The sequence below is a fragment of the Amphiprion ocellaris genome, chromosome 15 (genome assembly GCF_022539595.1).
Source record: "Amphiprion ocellaris isolate individual 3 ecotype Okinawa chromosome 15, ASM2253959v1, whole genome shotgun sequence".
NCBI classification, from domain to species: Eukaryota; Metazoa; Chordata; class Actinopteri; family Pomacentridae; genus Amphiprion; species Amphiprion ocellaris.
In genome coordinates, this window is record NC_072780.1 from 32,840,856 (window position 1) to 32,865,738 (window position 24,883).

At 37.0% G+C, this 24,883-nt stretch overlaps 1 protein-coding gene across 1 annotated transcript in view; it reads left to right on the forward strand.

Moving 5' to 3' along the window:
• Nucleotides 1–24,234, forward strand: part of LOC111571373 (exostosin-1c) — a 114,781-nt gene extending 90,547 nt beyond the window's left edge. The window contains exons 3-11 of the mRNA XM_055018017.1: nucleotides 1,272–1,379; nucleotides 5,974–6,093; nucleotides 13,176–13,308; nucleotides 14,029–14,147; nucleotides 17,396–17,491; nucleotides 18,506–18,592; nucleotides 18,677–18,837; nucleotides 22,249–22,420; nucleotides 23,589–24,234. Of these exons, the coding sequence (XP_054873992.1) occupies nucleotides 1,272–1,379; nucleotides 5,974–6,093; nucleotides 13,176–13,308; nucleotides 14,029–14,147; nucleotides 17,396–17,491; nucleotides 18,506–18,592; nucleotides 18,677–18,837; nucleotides 22,249–22,420; nucleotides 23,589–23,774 (1,182 nt within the window). The 3' untranslated portion in view covers nucleotides 23,775–24,234. The remainder of the gene's footprint in view (nucleotides 1–1,271; nucleotides 1,380–5,973; nucleotides 6,094–13,175; nucleotides 13,309–14,028; nucleotides 14,148–17,395; nucleotides 17,492–18,505; nucleotides 18,593–18,676; nucleotides 18,838–22,248; nucleotides 22,421–23,588) is intronic.
• The last annotated feature ends 649 nt before the right edge of the window (nucleotides 24,235–24,883 follow it).

Below are 24,883 nucleotides of genomic sequence, written 5' to 3' on the forward strand. Positions count from 1 at the left end.
TTCAAAGAAAAAAGTACCACTCGAAAAAATAGAATTTTAATCTGGACATTATTTTCACTTTTGGCCTGTATTTTCTTTTCTTTTTTTGTTTCTAACCCAACATTTTAATTTTATTTATTTATTTATTTTCATACACTTTTATAATGAAATATAAAAACAATGAATTACCAGAAGACTTTTTGTGCACTTTTGGACGTATTTTTCAGTTTGTTTGCATTTTTTTTCCATTTTAAGGAACCAATAAGTGTTGATTATTGACGCTTTGGATGATTTTTGGTAATTCTGGTTGAGTTTAAAGTCATTTTTGGTAAATTTTGTGTCATTTTGGACTAAATTTGGGGTATTTTGGACACATTTCAGGTCAAAATATCTAAAAACTGGAACCTTGTCTGGTCAAACTTTCCTCACATCAGATTCTACTGATGTTAGAGCCTCAAAAGTTGGTGAAATGTGGACCAGAGACTGTATTTTAGTAGAAATATGGATCCATCCATAGATATATACACTTATAGGAACTTTATGGAGACACTAGACCAGCTTTATCTGAAAACTTTGCACATTTTTTTTTCCATTTTCAAGATCTGGCAGTAAATGTGTCCTCTACTGGATCCATTCAATAATTCTGATCTGATGAAACTATCTGATGTCTTTAGGAGTTTTATTTCTGGAAATATTGAGCCATTAAAACAGATTCCTGGTGAAAATATGATGAAAACACTAAAAAAATTCAAGCTTTTAAAAACATGAAATTCTGAACACTGAAGCAGTAACTAAGCACTGACTGAGTTCAGTTCTCTCTAAACTCCTCTCTGACTGTTTTTCTTTCAATATTTTCCATCAGTTGTTCAATAAAGAGTGAAAATTTAACAGATTTTAGACTTATTATAGGTAAAGTTAAACATTTCAAGCCTTTTTCTTTATTTTATTTTCAATTTTATGGCTTCTGAACATTTATTAGAATATTATGTCAAATACTTTTGTAAATTTTTTTGGTGTAATTCAGCAAAAGCAACCTTAAGATTGAGGAGTTTTTATTTGTTCATACAGTTTGTGCAAAGTGATGGTTCTCAAGGCTGTGCAATAATATCTTTATAAAACGCTAGAAAATTAGAAAAAAAATCACGATGCCGGAGAGATTCTGATGCTAAATCAGCCTCATAGAGAAAACTGTTGACGGTTGAAGATCTCCACAACATTTCTGAATAAACTGAAGGGAAATATTCCAACATTGTGAGATGCATTCATGTTTGTTTCTGTGTTTTTCTGTGCAGGCGGCCTGCATCCCGGTGCTGCTGAGTAACGGCTGGGAGCTGCCGTTCTCCGACGTCGTTCAGTGGAACCAGGCGGTGATCGAAGGAGACGAGAGGCTCCTGCTGCAGGTAAAAAACACACCTGAGCTCAGAGCTGGACTCACACATCTGAACACGCTGACGTCCTGATGACCAGATGTAGCTGAAACCTGCATCATTTAAAGGAAAAACACAGCGGTGACGGTTCGTTTGTGGTCCACAGGAACTTTAGAGAACATCCAGACGTAGTTCACCACAGATTAGCCTCCTCTTGTTTTAGAAAAAGCCCAGAAATGTTTTATTTTTTTGTCATTTTCTTAGTGTTATTTGACCGTGACATTAGAAATGCAGACAGAAAACATAAAGAGATAAAGATAGATGTATGATATGCAAAAATAAACTCTGCTGAGTTAATATTTTTTTAACCCTCTGATCCCCAAAATGTTGAAAATCGTCAAAATACACCATTTATTATTGGATAGTCAATTTTCCAACTGTCCTTGAACTTCTCATGTGTTGCATTCAGCAAAATTCTGCACGCCTTCATTAAAAATTCACCAAAAATAAACGTTTATCTCCAACCAGATGCTGTAAAAACAAAAAAATCTGCTATTTTCTGTACAAATGTGAAACTAATAGTGACTCATCTGTGACCAACAGTGAAGTGATGAAAATTCAAGGACTTTCCAAAGATTACTGAACATTTTTGGGAGAAAATGAACCAAATTGAAGCTTAAAATTGTGACATTTCATCAAAATCTCTTTGTTCTACATGTCTCAATTTAAAAACAATGCCAAATATAAACAGTTTCCTCTAAGCAGATGCTGTAAAAATAAAAAAAATCAGCTCTTTTCTGTACAAACATGAAGCTAATAGTGACTCATTTGTAACAAACAATGAAGTGGCGAAAATTCAGGGATTTTTCAAAGATTATTGCACATTTTTTTGGAGAAAACAAACCTAATCGAAGCTTAAAATTATGCCACTTCATCAAAAGATCTTTATTCTATGTGTTTCATTTAAAAATTCACAAAAACTAAATAATTTTCTCTAACTACATGCTGTTAAAAATAAAATAATTTTGCTCTTTTCTGTACAAATGTGAAGCCATAAGTTGAACAGTGAAGTGAAAATTCAGAGATTTTCCAAATATTATTGAACATTTTTTTAGAAAATAATCCAAATTTAATTAAAATCTCTTTATTCTGTGGCAAAAAAATGTAGAATTTTAGTTCTTTTTGTGCAAGAATGTGGTGCAAATGATTTATTTTTGGAAAAGAGTTGAGATTGCAGAGAAAAATGAGCCAACAGTGAAGAAAAATGAGACAGAAACTGCTGCTTGAAGCTCATAAATGCGACGTTCTTTTTTGAAATCATGTCATTGTTTGACAGCGGCAGCAGAAATAGATATAGAGAGAGCATCTTAACCTCCAGAACACTGCATCTATTCTGCTTTTTAAACAGAATTTCTATGTGTTCATAGAAGAAACTCAGAAATAAGGAGCCTCACTTCAGGGGTTGTTTCCTGTACAGTTTCTGTTTCTGGTGTTTTCATTTTTAAACGTGTGCTGAGAATGAAAAGGTTTAAATCCAGTCATGGTTTTTGTAAAACGTCCACCTGATCCGGTCGTGGTGGTTTCAGCTTTCAGATTAAACACAGTAAACGCTTTAATCCTGCAAACAAACACAAAGAGCCGTTAAAGCCGATGACAACCTTCATCTCTGAGCCTCACAGAACCAGAGAGTTCAGAGTGTTTTAAAATCAGGACAGAATCTAAAAACCCTCACATGTTCTGTACGGTCTGAGCTTCGAGGTCGTAGAACTTCAAGACGACACTTCAGCAAAACCGTCCTTCATGTCAATGAAAAGAGCAGAAAAGAGCAGAAAAGACGACAGAATGCAGAAAGAAGCGGTGAAGTATGAAGAGAAACCAGCTGAAAGAACAAAGACAAGAAGCTTAACCCTCCTGTTGTCCTCATTTACAGGCACCAAAAAATATTGTTCCCTCGTCTGAAAAAAATCAAAAATTTCAGCAAAAAAATTCCACAAATTTATAAAATTAGCAAAACCTTGAGGAAGAAAATTCCAATAATTCCTTAAAAGTTTCCCTTAAAAGTTTTATTATTAAAAAATCCCCCAAATTTGGCAAAAAAAAAAAATCTTGTAAATATTTTCAAAAAATTAGTAAAAAAAAAATTTTTTTTTAAAATCCTAAAAATATCTAAAGTGATTCCACATATATCAGTAAAACTTCTAATATTTTCTTTAAGAACATTCACATAAAAATCAACCAAAATCCAGTGAAATTCACTGGATTTTGGTAGATTTTTTTTTTGTCAATGATCTTAAAGAAACATTTTTAATATTTCTTTTTTCCCACCAAAAAATGTTCAAAAATTTCCCAAAAAATGTTGAAAATGTGGAAGTTTTCACTGTGAAAATATTTTTTTTTTTCACCTTTTCAAACTTTAAAAACGGGTCAATTTGACCCGCAGGACGACACGAGGGTTAAATGTCTGTAAAATCTATTATATGTTTGCTGATTTAAATCCAGTAAAATCAAACAAAAAAACGCTCAAAAAAATTAAATAAGAAAACATTTACTGTTAAAATAAAATACATATTTTTGATGTGGATGTTATTTACTTGTTTTTTTTTTTACGGTGAAAATGGAAATTAAAACTTTTTGGGAAATTTACTAAATATAAATAAAGGAAAAAAGGGGAAATATGTAAAATAATGGTTTAAAATAGTTTAATAATTTGCTTTCAAATTACTGAATTTAAAATAAATACTTAAAAAATACTGTAATTTTATGATCAAATATTGTAAAAGAACAAATTACTATTTGAAAAAATACAGATTTTGGATGTGACATTATTTACATTTATTTACATTTTTATAGTCGACGTAAATTAATAGTTCAAATTTAATTTAACAAAACAAGGAAAAATAAACTGTAACAACACTTTGAGCTATTATAGATTATATTAAAAATACACAGATATCTGTAGAATACTGATTGAAATTCCACATTTTTTTTGATAATTTGTGTGCTGAAAGTAACAGTTTAAATATATTCAACATCTTTCAGTCCTTAATGTGCAGAATTATTCTTTCAAATAATGGCAGATATTTGTAAAATAATAATAATAATTCTGTGAACTATAGTGTTATTTTACTATCAAATGTTGTAAAAGAACAAATTACTGTTTTTAAAAATAAAGATTTTCAATGCTGCTGTTATTTTCAGTTATGTGTAACACTTTTTAAAACTTTATTTTTTACTTTTTTTTTTTTTTGTGAATTTACTGCTTATTTTCTGTAATTTGTAAAATAACGGTTAAATTTTTTTTTCATTTTTCTGTATTTAATGTACATAATATTTCTTTAAAATAACCGCAAGTATCTGTAAAAAAATATTTTTGGTGATGTAAATGCAGTAAAAAAAATGTGTAGTTTTACAGTCAAACACTGCAAAAGAACAAATTAATGTTAATTAATATTTTTGGTGTTGACATTATTTTACAGTACATATCTATAAATTACAAACAACAACATAAATGGTAAATCCTTATTATACATTGTGTTTCTTTCAAATAATAGCAAATAAAAAGAATAAGAGCAAATTACAAAAATGCAAAAAAAATAAAGTTGATGTTGATGTTATTTCCATTTTTCAAAAAGTCAACATGTAAATTTATATTTTTTTCTTGGAATTTACTAGTTATCTGTAATTTAATAAAATAAGTGAAAATCTGTAAAATAAAAATTAAAACATTATTTGCCTTTTTTAAAAACTTTAATATCCATAATTTTTCTCACAAATATTTGTGAAAAACTTATAATTTTGTATGATTTAAATACAGTAGAATCACACAAAAAGTAATTAAAAAAAATAAATCAACATAAGAGCACATTGCAATTTGGAAAATACAAAAAATAAAAAAAATAAAATTAATGTGGATGTTATTTAGTTTTTTTTCAAATCAACACGTAAATGTATACTTTTTTCTTGGAATTTACTAGTTGTCTGTTCTTAAAAAATCTGTAAACCAAAAGTAAAACTTTTTTTTTTTTTAACCATTTTACAGTCTTACAGTCTTACGGTCAATATCAGTATTTTTTCTTTCAAAACACTGTAAATCAATTATATTTTCTGCTGATTCATTTACAATAAACATAGTGTAACAGTCAGCATAGAAATTTGTACTTTTTTCTGTGATTTTACTTCATATTATCTGAAATTTAACAAAACAGAGAAACTCTGTAAAATAGCAGTAAATTACTCTCAAAATTCAGCTTAAAAATAGTTGAAAACACACATATTTTTACAGTGCAGCATTCATTAACAATAAAACCTTTAAGTCGTGTGAAAACTTTTGGGTTTAAATGAGTTAAAACTTCACTCCATTTTTTTCTTCTTCCACTTTAACGGACTCAAAGATCTTAACTCTCCAAGTGATGAAATCGATTCCGGTGATTCTTCTTAAAGCCGCTAATGAAGGTCTAATTATCCAAACAGCAGAACTCAGATCAGCTCAGCGTCAAACGTTTTTCGGGTCGGATTGAATTAGTGGGTTTTCTGTGATCCCTTAAATGCTGTTTTCTTTGCTCCAGAGACACAGTTTGCTCTACAGAAACAGCCGAAGGGTAAATGTTTGTGGCTTTGTCCTCGTCAGGTGCCGTCCACGGTGAGGGCGATCGGGAACGAGAGAGTCCTGGCGCTCCGACAGAGGACCCAGATGTTGTGGGAAGCCTACTTTTCCTCCGTGGACAAGATCGTCCTCACCACACTGGAGGTCAGAACCTCAACTCAACCATCCTGCTGCTCAGTTCATCCAGTATAGTTTGGTTCTAGACACCAGACCTGCCTCAGATGTTCTCTTCATGGTCCAGTTATTCCACTGTGACATTAAATCATCAGGATTCTACTTTATTCCGGTTATAAATACGAACTGAGGAGGTATTCTGACTCACCGGATGTTGACTGAGGGTAAAAATCAACCTCTAAGCTGAAACCTGCACACTGAAAATGTCGAGTTTTAGTTGTAAACATACTGAATTATTGAAGAACGTAGCGGTTAAAAAGCTTGTTAGTTCATTTGCTAAGGTATAGTTCATACAGTTTGTTTAAAAGACGTATTTGTAGCAACGATCCGAAGATCTTCAGTTAGAAAACAACTGGACTTCTGATTATGGTTCCTTGAAGACATTTCATCTTCATTCAAGAGGCTAAGAAAGTCTTCTGTGAGAGATTCTGCAACACCACCTACCTAAAATGACTTAACTGACTCAAAATTAGTTAATGCTGACATGAAAATCATCCACAATTAGTCCAAAATGATCTCTAACTTGTCCAAGACAACTCAAAAATTGTCTAAAATGATTGAAAATTGTAAAAATAAATTACCCAAAAGTTATCCAACCCCCCCCCCCCCCCCCCCCCAAAAAATGTAAAATTACAATAATGTGTAATTATTTACCCTTAAGAATGAAACAAAAGATGTTGAATGTTCAAACCAAGGTGGTCTAGTGTCTCCTTAAAGTTCCTGTAAGTGTCTATCTATGGATGGATCCATATTTCTACTAAAATACAGTCTTTGGTCGTCATTTCATCAACGTTTGAGGCTCTAACATCAGTAGAATCTGATGTGTGGAAAGTTTGACCAGACAAGGTTCTAGTTTATAGATGTTTAGACTAAATGTTGATGTGGACTCATTGGTAGGAAACAGAACCTGATGTTCATAGAGGTCTAGATGTTCATAGAGGTCTAGATGTTGGTGTTCATAGGGGTCTAGATGTTGGTGTTCATAGAGGTCTAGATGTTCATAGAGGTCTAGATGTTGGTGTTCATAGGGGTCTAGATGTTGGTGTTCATAGAGGTCTAGATGTTGGTGTTCATAGAGGTCTAGATGTTGGTTTTCATAGAGGTCTAGATGTTGGTGTTCATAGAGGTCTAGATGTTGGTGTTCATAGGGGTCTAGATGTTGGTGTTCATAGAGGTCTAGATGTTGGTGTTCATAGAGGTCTAGATGTTGGTTTTCATAGAGGTCTAGATGTTGGTGTTCATAGAGGTCTAGATGTTGGTGTTCATAGGGGTCTAGATGTTGGTGTTCATAGAGGTCATCTAGACCTGGTGGTGTTAGATCTGCAGTTACAAGCTGCTTCCATGTTAAATTTAACGACATGAGGCTGATTTTGCAGAATGTTCCCTTACAGATGCTGGAAATTAATGTCATGTTTACTGAAACACATCATGACAACAAGATAAATGAAACAGGAGATCGATGCTGCACTGACAACAACAACAGAAAACAAAGAAATCCTCATCACTGGACCTTTAACTTCAGCAATAAATCAGCTGTATCTGAACTTTTGACTCCACGATGCGTCAGCAGAGCATCTGTCCCACAAATATGTTCTTGTAAAGCTGCTCCAAACCAAACGGAGATGTTTAGAAGTCTAAATAAGCGGTGTTCCTGTATCCAGAGCTGAGCAGCGCCGACAGCGTTCCAGTGAAAACATCCACAAAAAGAATCCTCTTCTGTAAACACAGCCTTCTACTGGCTGCTCGTATCGCATTCAAACCACCCTCCTATCATGATGATTACAGGCTTGGATCTCAGCCTGCGCTCCACGTTTCCAACCCTCTCTACCAGCTCAGCTTTGTGATTCAAAGCAGCTCACATCACCTGAAGCCTCGGAGAAATCCCCTGATGTATAGAAATGATATATCATTACTCTGCCAATATCAGTCTCAACCTGCCGCTTTCTGCCTCAGCGCTCGCTATTATCACACTTTTCTCATTTACTGCTGCGGAAAATACAGTCTTTAGTCCACATTTCACCAACTTTTGAGGCTCTAACATCAGTAGAATCTGATGTGTGGTTCCAGTTTTTACTATTTTGGCTTGAAACTTGTACAAAATTAATCCAGATTGTCCAAAACAAACCCTAATGACCTGTCCAAAATGAGCAAAAACTATCTGTAATTTGTCAAAATTTGTCCAAAATGACTTGAAACATGTCCAAAATTACTCAAAAATATACAAAATTAATTAAAACTCTCCTTCAAAATAACTCAAAATTTACTTGAAACCTGGCCAACATTACATTGTTGAATAATTATTGGAGCTTAAAAAGAGAAGAAAGTGGAATATTTCCAACCCAGTCATTTTTACTAAAATTCTGTCTTTGGTCCACATTTCACCAATTGTTGAGGCTGTAACATCAGTAGAATCTGATGAGTGGAAAGTTTGACCAGACAAGGTTCCAGTTTTAAAATAAGTTGACTTGAATCTGTCCAGAATTACTTAAATGACTCAATGATTCATGAGAAAATTATTCAAAATTAGTCTAAAATGAGCTCTAACTTGTCCAAGATGACTCAAGAATGATCTGAAATGACTCAGAATTGTTGAAAATGACCCAAAAATTGTCCAAAGCCTATTTAAATAATCTAAAAATGAAAAGATTATGTAATTATTTGACCTTAAAAATGGTAAAAAGTGCAAAATTAACATTTGAGGCTGGTATTGTGTCTCCTTAAAGTTCCTATAAGTGTATATCTATGGATGGATCCATATTTCTACTAAAAAAATACAGTCTTTGGTTGACATTTCACCAACTGTTGAGGCTCTGTTATCACACTTTTCTCATTTACGGCTGCAGAGAAAGTTTCACACGCAGAAGGAAACGGAGGAGCTGCTTGAATTATTTTGGCTGATTTTCAGAGTTTTTGTTTCATCGCTTCGTCTTTGAACGAGCTGCAGAGAAACGCTCTTCAAAGGCAGCACAGAAAGTCATCTGAAGGTTGGCCCAAGGCTCAGATGATGCATGAAAAGAAGTAACAGCCTCCTTATACACGCCTTTTCTTTACTGCCACTGTCAATTTTAACACATAAAAACGTGGGGAAACAACACATCCAACCCGCAGAAATGTGAAGAAATCACACAGCGAGCAGTCGACGCTGCAATCTGATGTTTGTGGACGGCGGTCTGGCAGCCTCCAGTGCTGCCGGGGATTTATGCCGCAGATGATAAAGGAGGAGTTTCTGGAGGTTTGCGATAAGCTGCTTATATACATACAGCATGCAGAGGGGGAACCTCTCCCCGGGAACACAGCTGTCAGGCAGCCGGAGGTCAGCGGTGGAGGCCCTGGATGGAAACCAGCCTGCTGCACCTCCTGTTGGGCCACGGCAGGAAGTACACCGAGCTTCATCACAGCCAGCTGAAATATGCAAACGCAGGAGAGTCGGGTTGGTTCGGTTTACACAAAGCTGCACGGCTCTTATCTGCCGGCTTAGAAGGAAAAAGAAGAGCTCAAGTTCACCATTAAACCACTCAACTGTTGTTCCTACGTACAAATGTAGAGAATATAAATGTCACAGATACTGCTGCCACGAGAAGGTCATGATTATTTAATGAAGCACGTCCCACGGTTTCAGTTTAAACATTTACATTCAGTAAGCAGGGACGGTTTGTACAGGGACGGTTTAATGCAGGGACAGGTTTATGCAGGGACAGGTTTATGCAGGGACGTTTTAATGCAGGGACAGGTTTATGCAGGGACAGGTTTATGCAGGGACGTTTTAATGCAGGGACAGGTTTATGCAGGGACGTTTTAATGCAGGGACGTTTTAATGCAGGGACGTTTTAATGCAGGGACAGGTTTATGCAGGGACGTTTTAATGCAGGGACGTTTTAATGCAGGGACGTTTTAATGCAGGGACAGGTTTATGCAGGGACGTTTTAATGCAGGGACGTTTTATGCAGGGACGTTTTAATGCAGGGACGTTTTAATGCAGGGACGTTTTAATGCAGGGACGTTTTATGCAGGGACGTTTTAATGCAGGGACGTTTTAATGCAGGGACGTTTTAATGCAGGGACGTTTTAATGCAGGGACAGGTTTATGCAGGGACGTTTAATGCAGGGACAGGTTTATGCAGGGACGTTTTAATGCAGGGACGTTTTAATGCAGGGACGTTTTAATGCAGGGACAGGTTTATGCAGGGACGTTTTAATGCAGGGACGTTTTAATGCAGGGACGTTTTAATGCAGGGACAGGTTTATGCAGGGACGTTTAATGCAGGGACAGGTTTATGCAGGGACGTTTAATGCAGGGACGTTTTAATGCAGGGACGTTTTAATGCAGGGACGTTTTAATGCAGGGACGTTTTAATGCAGGGACAGGTTTATGCAGGGACGTTTAATGCAGGGACAGGTTTATGCAGGGACGTTTAATGCAGGGACGTTTTAATGCAGGGACGTTTTAATGCAGGGACAGGTTTATGCAGGGACAGGTTTATGCAGGGACGTTTTAATGCAGGGACGTTTTAATGCAGGGACAGGTTTATGCAGGGACGTTTAATGCAGGGACGTTTTAATGCAGGGACAGGTTTATGCAGGGACGTTTTAATGCAGGGACGTTTTAATGCAGGGACAGGTTTATGCAGGGACAGGTTTATGCAGGGACGTTTAATGCAGGGACGTTTTAATGCAGGGACAGGTTTATGCAGGGACAGGTTTATGCAGGGACGTTTTAATGCAGGGACGTTTTAATGCAGGGACAGGTTTATGCAGGGACGTTTTAATGCAGGGACGTTTTAATGCAGGGACAGGTTTATGCAGGGACGTTTTAATGCAGGGACGTTTTAATGCAGGGACGTTTTAATGCAGGGACAGGTTTATGCAGGGACGTTTTAATGCAGGGACGTTTTAATGCAGGGACGTTTTAATGCAGGGACGTTTTAATGCAGGGACAGGTTTATGCAGGGACGTTTTAATGCAGGGACGTTTTAATGCAGGGACGTTTTAATGCAGGGACAGGTTTATGCAGGGACGTTTTAATGCAGGGACGTTTTAATGCAGGGACGTTTTAATGCAGGGACGTTTTAATGCAGGGACAGGTTTATGCAGGGACGTTTTAATGCAGGGACGTTTTAATGCAGGGACGTTTTAATGCAGGGACGTTTTAATGCAGGGACAGGTTTATGCAGGGACGTTTTAATGCAGGGACGTTTTAATGCAGGGACGTTTTAATGCAGGGACGTTTTATGCAGGGACGTTTTATCCAGAGACGTTTTATGCAGGGACGTTTTATCCAGAGACGTTTTATGCAGGGGCAGGTTTATGCAGGGACACTTTTATGCAGGGACACTTTTATGCAGGGACCCTTTAATGCAGGGACAGGTTTGTGTCCTTTCCTTGGTTTTATGTTTTGTTTTTGTTCCAGTTTTTAGGGAGTTCAGGGGTACTGTTGTCTTGTTTATTGTCATCTTTTGTCTCATTTTTCTTGCTTCTATATCATTTAGTGTCTCGTTTTTGTGGTTTTCTGTCTCTTTCATGTTGTTTTATGTGTCTTTGTAGTTGTTTTGTCTCCCTTCTGTCATTTTGTGTCTTGTTTTTGTTCATTTGTCTCATTTTTGTTGTTTTCTGATTTGTTTATGTCATTTTATGTCTCTTTGTGGTTGTTTTTTCTCCTTTCTGTTATTTTGTCTTGTTTCTCTAGTTTTGTGTCTCGGTTTTGTCATTTTATGTCTTGTTTTTGTTATTTTGTCTTGTTTCTCTAGTTTTGTGTCTCGGTTTTGTCATTTTATGTCTTGTTTTTGTTGTTTTGTCTCCCTTCTGTCATTCCATGTCTTGTTTTTGTTGATTTGTGTCTCATTTTTGTCATTTTGTGTCTCGTTTTTGTTGATTTGTGTCTTGTTTTAGTTGTTTGTGTCTCGTTTTTGTCATTTTGTGTTTTGTTTTTGTTGTTTTCTGTCTTGTTTACATCATTTTATGTGTCTTTGTGGTTGCTATATTCTTCTTTCTGTCATTCTGTGTCTTGTTTCTCTAGTTTTGTGTCTATTTTTTTGTCAGTTTGTGTCTTTTTGGGCCAGTTTTGCCTCCTCTGTTTCATTTTTTGTCTTGTTTTTGTTCCAGTTCTTAGATATTTTGACTGAATGGTAGGAATTGGTAGGAATCTGATGAGTGGTTCCAGTTTCTTGCTATTTGAAATTTAAACTTGTCCAAAACAAACCCAAAGACCTGTCCAAAATGAGTAAAAACTACCTGTAACTCAGCAAAATTTATTCAAAATGACTTGAAACTTGTCTAAAATTCTTCCAAAATATCCTAAATTACTTAAAACCCTGTTTGACTATGACTCAAAATTTACTTGAAACCTGGTCAACATCATTTACATTGTCTAAAAGGACAATATTGAATAATTATTGGACCTTGAAAATAGAAAAAGTGGTATTGTGTCTCCATAAAGTTCCTGTAAGTGTATATCTATGGATGGATCCATATTTCTACTAAAATCCAGTCTTTGGTCCACATTTCACCAACTGTTGAGGCTCTAACATCAGTAGAATCTGATGTGTGGAAAGTTTGACCAGACAAGGGTCCAGTATTTAGATATTTAGACTAAATGTTGATTTGTACTCATTGGTAGGAACCAGAACCTGGTGTTCATAGAGGTCTAGATGTTCATAGAGGTCTAGATGTTCACAGAGGTCTAGATGTTGGTGTTCATAGAGGTCTAGATGTTCATAGAGGTCTAGATGTTGGTTTTCACAGAGGTCTAGATGTTGGAGTTAATTGTCTTGTTTTTCATCATCAAATGAACCATGCAATATATGGTTCATTTTTTTTATAACGTTCACATATAAATGTCTTTTACTTACGACCCATCATTACATGAGCTTTAGTGATGAGTTTTCCAAATGTGTTGCAGTTCTTTGACTTCTTTACATTAATTATTTTATCACTTGGCGCTCTAGTTAGTTGTCATGGCAAAGACCTACTAAAACACAACCTGGTATTTGACACCTTTCAGCCAATTAATGGTCCACTTCATGATGCATGTGACATTTTTTTGTTTTTCTCTGCAGATCATTAAGGACCGGGTGTTTTCTCACATATCAAGGAACAAGTACATGTGGAACTCTCTGCCGGGAGGCCTGTTAGTGCTGCCAGAATACTCCACACACCTCGCTCACTTCCCCTTCTACTACCTGGGATTAGGTAAACACACACCCATCTACACCGCATGCAAATCCTGATGGCTCATCTGAGTTCTTACAGCCTTAATGTGTAATCAGCGCTCCACCAGCAAATTGTAATGAAATGTTTACCAAAGCCCTCATCAGCACGGGTTTTAGTTTTGCAGTGCTGTTAAAATGCATGTTGTGTTTTATTATTCCCTCCTATTTTAAACGCATTCGTTTTCAATTTGCGCTGATGGTGTAATTATATATATATATACACCAGCATGGTGGTGGCAGCATCATACTATAGTAATAATAATAACCTTAATTTCTTAAAACTAATGTTGCTAAATATATTTTTAAAAAACAATAAAATATTCATTTTCAGTTTGCTCTGATGGTGTAATTATTGCACTGGTCATCACCTGCATGGAGGTGGCATCATCATACTATAATAATAATACATTTTATTTTTATAACACCTTATAAAATTACTGCTGCAAAACATTAAAAAACCAACATGAATTTGAAATGAATGTTTCATTTTCATTTTGGTGTAAGTATTTGTGGAAACTTTGGACACTCCTGGTATAATTATTGCAGGTTATGTTTTACTATAAAGATCAGATATTTATCTTCACAACACGGTGCAGATTCACGTTTATATGTTTTTACTCAGAGGACAAACCTGTCGATGTTTATTATTATTAATGCACTTGCATTTATCTGCATGTCTTTGTTTTGTAACTTTTCTCAGGGGTAAATCCAGGTCAGGAGTTCACTGCTGTCATCCACGCCGTCTCCCCATTGGTCTCCCAGTCTCAGCCAATCATGAAGCTCCTCCAGGTGGTCTCCAAGTCAAAGTACTGCTCTCAGGTAAATACACCGAGCACTGATTTATCATCCTGACAAAGTACTTCTCTTTTTAAACACTTTATTGTGCTGCAACCTTAATTTAAATGCATGAAATTGGCTTTTTCCCCCATCATGCTACCCTCAGTAACAACACAAAAACCCATTTTCAGAAGCTTTTGTGAGTCAGAAGTAAAAGAAAACTCTCTTTTTAGATGTATTTAGACCCATTGCTGCAGCATCCTGTTTGTTTTTTATACCCCTGAGATGTGGCCAGAACCTGACTGGAGTCCAACTGGGCAACCTGAATGGTTTGGACGTAGTTTAGAAAAGGTCCCACGATATGAGGCCAAAAATCCAGACATGGAGTCCAAGAAACTCTCTGTGGAGCTGCAGCGAGGTATAGATCCAAAGCATCGAGGGTTTCCAGGAGCAGCGGCCTCACTAAAATGGAAAATGGAAAAAGGTTTAGTCATGGTAGAGGTGACCGTCTGGCCAAACTGAGAAACCAAGCAGGAAGAGGCTTAATCAGGGACCTGACAAGGTAGAGAAGATCGTCTGTGGAGATGGAAAAACCTGCCAAAACTACAACAATCTCAGCAGAAATTAGGCTTTTCAGGCAAAATAGTAAAATGTAAGTCTCTCTGAGTGAAAAGATTCATGACTTTCAAGGAAATTTCAACAGATTTGAGGTGATTCTGATCGTTTCTGGCACATTTTGAAGGACCTCAGCCCCACTGAGAACCTTTGGGATGTCCTGGAAAAGACTTTGCACAGCAGTCCGACTCTCCCATCATCAATAGAAGATCTTGGTAGAAAATTAATGCAACTCTGGACAGAAATAAATGCTGTGACATTGCAGAAGCTTATCAAAATGATGCCACAGTGAACGTGTGTCAAAGGTGGTCCAATGAAATACTAGAGTGTGCAACTTTTTTTTTTTTTTTGGACAGCGTTTGGAAGTTTCTTCTCTAGTGGAGTCCTAAGCTGTTGAGCAACCACCAGAAAATGAACTCACATTAATATTTAGAACAAAGAAGAACTTGTGGGGTGGTGGAACTCAGTGGGAGTGAGTTCCTGCAGTCGCACAAACAGTTGCTGAGTCTTATCAGTTCACACGGCCTTGGAGTTCTCCATAGTTTTCCACAAGTTCAGTATAAAACACAGAATGGTACTTGAAATCATAGTAAGAATACAGTACATTTTTATAACAGACGGTTTAAAAGTGTATAAAAGTCTAGCAGAACAATCGTCTGTACACGTGTATCTATGGAAACGTTTAAAGACGGCTTGTCTAGAGTACTAAGACCTTAAAAACTGTAGTTTATTTGATGTTACACAGCTGGATGTGGCACATTGTTGAACATACATGAAGAACTAACGGTTTAAAGTGGTGCAGAAAGTTCATACAAGCTGCAGTGGTTTTAAACTTTAGGCCTTTGAGGGGTTGAAAGTTGTTCAGCAGAGTCAGGACATCTAAAAGCAATCAGGAGACTCTTTAGCTGAATGCAGATTCAGGGCATTAGAACGAATGGGGAGTCGGTTCTAATGACTAATGTTCCTCCTGTCCGCTGTTTGTGGGTTCTGAACCAGCTGTAAACGGCCGACTGCTGCACCATTAAGGCCGGTGAACGGTTGAGTAGCGGCGTTCAGGAGGATAATTGTTGGACGATGTGTTTGGGGAGCGACGGTTTGACCTCAGAGCAGGACCAAACTTAATGTGATGATTAAAGTTGATCAGAAAGAAGCTCCCAGATTCCCCGCTGAGTCCTCCGTGTTCTTCGTTAGCGGTCGAAGTCGGGGAGTGATGCTGTTAGAAATGAGCTCAGTCTGATCTGTGGTCAGCTGGAGGGAATCAGAAACCGTCCAGGTCTGAAGTGAAGCAGAAAAGAACTGCAGAGAATCCAGATTGTGAAGATTTTCAGGACACAAACTGAACCAAATATGCTGAATTTTGGTTTATTTGACTAATTTCAGACAGGTTTTGCACATTTTATCACAATGTTTGAATCATTTTGGACAAATTTAGACAAGTAGGGTCAATAATTTCAACAAATCTGAGGTATTTCTGGCATTCAAAACCACTCAATAATTTCTGAAAATTACTCAGAAATTGTCCTAAATTACTCAAAAATTTTCAAAATGACACACAAGAGTTCCATAATTATACAAAAATGATTCCAAAATGACTCACTAATTGTTAACAGTGACAGAAATCTGTCTAAGGTTACCCCAAATGGCTCATAAATCATTCAAAATAATACACAATCGCCCAATATTCATCAGTAATTGCTGAAAATTACTCAAGAATGCTCAAAATCACACAACAAAAATCAAAATGAAACAAAAGTTGTCCACTATTGAATGAAAATTATCAAAAATTACTCAATAATTGTTGACAATTATTCATAAACTGTCCAAAATTACTAAAAAATGTTCAAAATGACACACAAGAATTCCAAAATTATTCAAAACCTATTTCAAAGTGACTCAATAATTGTTAGCAATGATAAAAACCTGTCTAAAATTACCCAAAATTGTTCAAAATGGCTCCAAAAAAAATCGAAATGATACAAAAGCTGTCCAAAATAGCATAAAAGTTACCAAAGTAAGACAAATAATTGTTGAAAATTAATAGTAAATTGTCCAAAATTATTCAAAACTGTTCAAAATGACACACAAGAATTCCAAAATTCTATAAAAAATAATTCCAAAATGATTCAAAAATAGTTCAAAATGAAAAAGTTGATTCTTATTTTTCATACATAAAGTTATGAGGCTCAGAATCATGTAAAAAGTGTTGAGAGATTTTATCTGCTAGTCTACTGATTATTTTTTAACCCTTTTTTCCTAAAGAGCACCCGATGATTTTAAAATGATTTTGAAAAAGGAAACAATGAAGAGATTTCAGCTCACCTCTATGTACTTCAAGGGCCTGTTACTGTGAAAATATTCATAGTATGAAGGTCAAACTCTGATCATTAGATTAAAATAAATCTGCTAATTTTCAGGAGGCTCTGATTGATTTTTTTATGGAATAAACCAAACAACACCTGTTTTGTTGAATTGTTTGTCATTGAGGGTTATGTAGTGTAGTCTGATGTCAGAAAAAGCCCGGTTTCCCCACTTTATCACTAAACATTGACCAGAATAAAGAGCAGAAAGCTCCTGAAGCTGCCGTCTGATGTCCAGATTTATCCCAAACCTCCAGCTGCCCTACAGGCTGATGGATGTCACAGATATCTCCAATCAATCTAACCTTCCTCTTCCAGATCATCATTCTGTGGAACAGCGAGAAGCCGCCTCCCAGTCGCAGCAAATGGCCTCCGATGCCGGTTCCCCTCACGGTGACCGACGGCAGGAGGAAGGTGAGATGTTTCCTCTTCCTGTCATTTTCACTCATCATGAACTACAGAACATGATCATCTTTTACTGCTTTTAAACATTGAATCACTGGTCGATAGCATTTAGCTAAAGATGCCTGCATGTCAAAGTAAGTCATATTTAGTAGATACTTAGATTGCTAGATTGCTTCACATAATGATGCTGCCACCTCCATGCTTCACTTCATGATGCTGCCACCTCCATGCTTCACTTCATGATGCTGCCACCTCCATGCTTCACTTCATGATGCTGCCACCACCGTGCTTCACATCATGATGCTGCCACCACCGTGCTTCACATCATGATGCTGCCACCACCATGCTTCACATCATGATGCTGCCACCACCGTGCTTCACATCATGATGCTGCCACCTCCATGCTACATATCATGATGCTGCCACCACCATGCCTTATATCATGATGCTGCCACCACCATGCTTCACATAATGATGCTGCCACCACCATGCTACACATCATGATGCTGCCACCACCGTGCTTCACATCATGATGCTGCCACCTCCATGCTACATATCATGATGCTGCCACCACCATGCCTTATATCATGATGCTGCCACCACCTTGCTTCACATAATGATGCTGCCACTGCCATGCTTCACATCATGATGCTGCCACACGGTGGTGGTGGAACTTAGAACTCCTTCAGAGGAGTCATAGGTGTCTTGGTGGCCTCCCTCACTAGTCTCTTGGAGTGTTCTTTAGTCTTCATGGTGTAGTTCTATCCAGGAGTTCTGATCCACCAGAGCCTGGACCTTCCAGATACAGAAATATTTAGACTATTATGGAATTAGGCGAGAAAAGTCACTTATTTACATTTTATGTTTTCATTTAATTGACATTACGTTGTAGAAATCTGTCTTTTTCTGTAAATTCTTGTTTAAAAAAGCCAAACTAAATTGACCCTGATTCAATGTTGAATAATTATCAGAGGAAGTGTAAAACCTTCCCTCCGAGGACTTAAATCTGTGTTTGTTCTTCAGACCACCAGTCGGTTTCTACCTCACGTTGCCATAGAGACAGAGGCGGTGCTGAGTCTGGACGAGGATACCGTCCTGCTGACCAGCGAGGTGAGTCTATGTGGTGCTGATGAACAGACAGAACCAGTCATGACGTGGCCGCCATATGTGAGCGTTTCCTGTGTGGACCTGCAGGTGAACTTTGCCTTCCTGGTGTGGAGGAGTTTCCCCGAGCGGATCGTCGGATACCCGCCCAGGAGCCACTTCTGGGACCCCCTGAAGAGAGCCTGGGGCTACACCTCCAAATGGACCAATGACTACTCCATCGTCCTGACCGGAGCCGCTTTCTACCACAGGTGCATCATCAAAGCTTTAAAAAAACACATTTACAGCTAGAAAACCTCTGATTTAGTCTATTTTTAATTAACTTTGCAAGACGGAGGGAACATAACGCAACACTGAAGCTCTGCCTTACATGAAAGGATTAGATTAGATTAACAAATAATCTAAATATTGAAGGCAAAGTGCTGCCGTGTCATTTATATGAATTTATCTGATTTATTTTACCATTAAGGACTGAAACCCTGCCAGAATTTAATAAAATACAACTTTACCAAACTATTATAAAGACTAACACCCAACAGTTTATAAGTGTTTTAGTTTGGAGAATGTTTTTTCCTCTGTTTTATTCAACTAATTTTCCCCTTTTTTTTCCAAAAGAGAAAAATGTCCAAAATTATTCCAAGAAAGTGTTCAAAATTAAAGAAAAGTTTTTGAAAGATTAGACAAAAATTATTCTAAAACGACTCGATAATTGTTTACAGTGACAGAAAACTATCTAAAATCACCTTACATTGTCCGAAATGGCTCAAAAATTGTTTAAAACAACACAAAAGTTGCCCAATATTACTGAATAATTGTTGAAAATGACTCAAAAAATGCTCAAAATCACAAAAAATATTCAAAATTACACAATAGTTGTCCATTAATGAATAATAATGATCCAAAGTTGCTCAATAATTGCTGAAAATTACTCATAAATTGTCCAAAATATCTCAAAACTTGTTCAAAATAACACAAAAGTCGCCCAATATTACTGAATAATTGTTAGAAATGACTCAAATAATGTGCAATATCACTCAAAAAAATCTAAATTACACATGTCCAGTATTGAATAAAAATGATTCAGACTTACTCAATAATTGCTGAAAATTACTCCAAAATTGTCCAAAATATTCAAAATGACACACAAGAGTTCTAAAATTATACAAAAATTATTTAAAAGGACTCAACAATTATTAACAATGACAAAAACCTGTCTAAGGTTACCCCAAGTTGTCCAAAATGGATCAAAAATGGTTCAAAATAACACAAAGTCGCCCAATATTACTGAATAATTGTTTAAAGTGACACAAAAAATGTGCAACTGTGAACTAAATGCTGTTTTTGCACCAAAAATTAATAAAAAATATCAGAAATTCCACAAAGAAACAGCAGCTGCTTCCTAGTTTTAATTGCTTCAACTTATATACAGATAAATGTTGTTAATTTTAGCTCCAAAGGAATACAATTATGGTTTTATAATGCAAAATTACCAGTATAAATCTGCACTAAATCTCCAGTCTTGAAAACTGACAGAATAAATCCGTCCGTTTTCCACCAGAGGGTTTTACTGGTTCTGCTCTATAAATGTGAAATCCTGCTGGCGGTGAAACTCGTCCCAGATACATATCATCAACATACATCACAGCTCCTACACTTCCTATAGATATCGTCTTATACATACTGTTTCTGTCTTTCTCCTGCATCTGTGACGTAAAAATCTGTTTCAACAAGACATTTATGTGGATTTTTATGGTTAGATGAAGAAATTGTGATTCTACAAAGTGTGACAGGAAGTAAAAAAAAAACACTGGCAGCAAACGTGAGAAATATTCCTGCAACAGAAATATAAAAAAATAAAAGAAAAAATGTGTAAAAGAGGCGCTAGGTGAAAAAATATCAGCTATTTAACCTTCCAAGCAGTTTGTGCTGCTGTCACAGCCTCACTTTGGGCTCAATAATTCAGAAAAAAAGAAGAAATTAAGACTGAATTTAGAACTTCGAGAACTACAAAGATGTTTCACCTGCTGGATGGATCTCCAACAACTTTAACTCCTCTGTTCACTGTTTCTGAGCCATGCTGCATTTATTTATTCATTACAAAATCGTTCAAAACTTGTGAAGAACTCAAAACTTTTCTAAAATAACTTGAAACTTGTCCAAAGTCATATAAAATCGTCCGAATTGACTAAGAATATGACTGAAGTACCAAAAAAAATCAAAAAATGACTTTAAACCAGCTAAAAATTACGCAAAATTAGGTCAACATGAGATTTTTTTGAGTCTCTATGGACAATTTGAGTCATTTTGGACAATTTCTGGTCCAGTTTTGAGTCTCATCAGCTGTAGAAAGACGTTTCAACTAGTTTTAACTAATTTTAGAGTCGTTTTGAATAATCTCTTCGCTCATTTTGGAGAGTTTTATGTCATTATGGAGTTTTTTGTTTTTAGTTTTTTGGACCAATTTTGAGTCATTTTGCTCCATTTTATGAACTGTTTTGGACAAGTTGTCATTTTGGATTATTTCCAGGTCATTGTGTGTCATTTTTTTCCAATTTGGCGTCACTTTGAATGTGAATATTTCCATGTTTCCAGCCTCTACTCTGCTGTTTCACCATGCTGAATGGATCTCCAACAGCTTTAACTCCTCTGTTCACTGTTGCTGCATTGATTCTATCGGTCCAATATGTTTGATTTTCCTCTAATTTCTCTGATTTGTTTCCATACTTGACTGATTTCTGCTCTGCTTAAACACATCCGGCAGTTCAGCTGAAATGTCTCAGAATTTTTGTGAATTTTGAGTAACGAATGGCTTCACAGTTACAGTCAGAAACGGCAATTTTCTTGTTTTTTTTTTTTACAGACTCTGATTACTACACAGTATTTAGTGTTGGTAAATTTTTAAATAAGACAAGCTCAAGATCACAAAAAAAAACGAAATTACACAAAAGTTGCCCACGATTACATAAAAACAATCCAAAATTACTCAATAATTGCTGAAAATTACTCAAAAATTATCCAAAATTATACAAAAACTATTGCAAAATTACTCAATAATTGTTGTGACAAAAACCTGTCTAAGGTTACCCCAAGTGACTCAAAATTTATTCAAAATAACACAAAAGTTGCCCAATATTACTCAATAATTATTGAAAATGACTCAAACAATGCTCAAAATTACACAAAAAAACTAAATTACACAGAAAGTTGTTCAATATTGAACAAAAATTATCCAAAATTACTCGATTATTGTTGAAAATTACTCATAAATTGTCCAAAATTACTCAAAAATGTTCAAAATGACACACAAGAGTTCTAAAACTATACAAAAAATATTTCAAAATGACTCGGTAACTGTTAAAAATGACAAAAAACCTGTTTAAGGTTGCCCCAAATGGCTCAAAAATTGTTGAAAATTATTAAAAAAAAAGAAGCTGTCCAACTATAAAAATGTTGGCAACTTAAAGATGGTCGAGCAGAAACTGTTAAATTGATGGAAAAATGGTGCAATTCTGTTAAATCTCTTTACTTTATAACATGCCTTTCAAACCTGCTGTAGGGCTTTTAGGTTTTCATTTTCCCAGTAATTTGTCCTCTTCTCCACATAAATACATCCCAAAATTTAACCCAAATACAGACGTGTAAGCCCCTGATCTGCCCCTTAGGTACTACCACTACCTGTTCACCCACTACCTGCCCCAGTCTCTGAGGACTCTGGTGGACCGGACCTCCAACTGCGAGGACATCCTCATGAACTTCCTGGTTTCCGCCGTGACTCACCTGCCGCCCATCAAGGTGGCCCAAAGGAAGCAGTACAAGGAGCTGCCGAGTCCCCAGGTGGGTTTATTACTCCGCTAAAGATCGCGGTGGAGTTGTGTGACAATCGGCGTTGGCTTGTCTGTCTGTCTGTCTGTCTGTCTGTCTGTCTGTGTGCAACAAGCACGTGCTGCTGGTTCTCACTCCATTAAATGGCACCAAAGTCTATAATTACTCCACCAAGGGACGTGGCGGAATTATGTGACGATCGGAGTTGGTTTGTGTGTCTGTCTGTCTGTCTGTCAGCAACATTACTCAAAAACAGACCAACAGATTTGGATGAAATTTCCAGAGAAGGTCAGAAATGACACAAGGACCAAGTGATTAGATTTTGGCAGTGATGCAGCTTATAGTCTGGATCCACGGATTTATTAAAGATTTCTGTATCATTGCCAGATAGCAGCATGGCGTCACTGTAACCATGACAACAAGTGAACACTTCATCAGCTGCCTGCTGATGATCACATGATTGTGATCCTACTATAAATCCACCTCTGAGGACTTATCAGGACTTATCCATCAGAAATGATCCAAGGAACAACTGATTAAATTGTGGGGGTGTTTCTGAGTCCCATCAATTCCTGCTACATATTTAGGGCACGTGATCCGGTATCCGTACATAACGTACACATGCAGAACACACGCCTGTGCTCAGAGCAAGGTCATTTAGTTTGTGGGTACATCTATATTAAATGGACACATTCTATGTTGCTGTGATTTCTGATCATCAATAACTAATAAACAAATGCTGCATTTTTGACATATGAGGGAATGAGCAGAAAAAAAATTTGCAGAATGTCACCAAATTTGTTAAAGATGCTGCAAAAATCCTTCAAAATGACTCCAAAATGATCCAAAACTGCAGAAAATTTGCATAGAAGTAAACAAAAGTTGTCAGAAATGATAAAAAATTCCAAAAATGACTCAAAAATTGACCAAAATTACTTAAATCTGTTCAGAATGAACAGAAAATTATCAAAAAATGACTGAAAAATAAATGGACATTCTATGTTGCTGTGATTTCTCATCAATAACTAATGAACAAATGTTGCATTTCTGGCATATGGGGGAATGAGCAGCCTTGGAGGAGGACTGCTCTCTGAGTGCTTTTCTAGTTTTTAGTGCTGTAGCGTCGGTACATCCGTACAGGACCGGATGCTAAATGATTCTACTCTGTTCTGCCTCCCAGGGAACAAAGACTGTCCCGTGGGCCAACCCAGAGCACTTCAACCAGAGACAGGAGTGCATCAACACCTTCACCAACTGGTTCGGCTACATGCCCCTGGTCCACTCCCAGTTCCGCCTGGACCCGGTGCTCTTCAAGGACCAGGTGTCCGTCCTCCGCAAAAAGTACAAAGACCTGGAGAGGGCGTAGCAGGATCCGAGGGCGTGGAGGTCTGGGCTGGACGACAAATGGACCGATCGGTGGCGGACGTGGCGCTCGAGGACGGCTGGGGATTTTATAGCAGCCGGGTCCATTTGTGACAATCATCAGACGGACCCTGGTGGTCTGATCTGGACTACAGACGTTCATGTACGAAGGGAAAGGGATCCGTAAGAGTCTGGAAAGGGCCTCAAATGATTCTCCGGGAATGTCGAGGCCTTGACGACGTCCTTGTCGGCGTCTCACTGAGGAAGGACAATCTGTTTTAAAAAGGAAACACTTGAGATGTGACGGCGTGACACTGAGCAGGGAATGACTGGTACTGGTGCCGTGCACTCTGGCTGATGATGTGGAGCTCGGCGTTACCGTGCAGGGACTGTTGCCAAGGAAACAGATCATTTCACATCAAAATGCTAACTGTAAAACCAATAAAACGATTTATAAATGCAAACTCTGGCACACTGGTGCTGCAGGATGTTTGAGTTTCTTATGCAAACACCGTTCAAAGAGGTTCAGGATGTATATTTCCAGCAGGGGTTCCTTCTTCAAGACAGAAACACATCAGTGAGGCTCATAATAATCAGCATCCTGTAAGTCTACATGTATCAGCAAGACAACAGGGAATGTTTCTATGAAAAAGAGCTTCACAAATCATGTTGACTTTGTGATTAAAAGGCAAAAAAGACCAGACTTCACACTGGTCCTGTTTACAAAATTGAATGCACTGTAGCACTGATTATCCTTAACAAGTCCATCAGTCTCAACCAGTACTGCAACTAAAGCAATGCAACATTTTTCACCAATTAATCAGATCACAATCAATTACTTTGTCAATCAGTCATGTTTTCTCAAATGTTAGAAAACCAACACTCCAAAACAGGCAGTGCAGAGGCCTTTGGAGGGGCAGGTGTTCAAAGTTAAAGGGGGCACATGGAGCACGATATGAAACACCAGACAGAAACATACCTGACAATATGACTGGCTGAACTCTAACAACCCATATTCATGAAAAATGTGACATGGAAGTAGTGGTGCAATGGTTAAGTTTCTGCACTGCTGGTCAGAAGATCAGTGGTTCAAACCCTTATGTGGAAACTTCA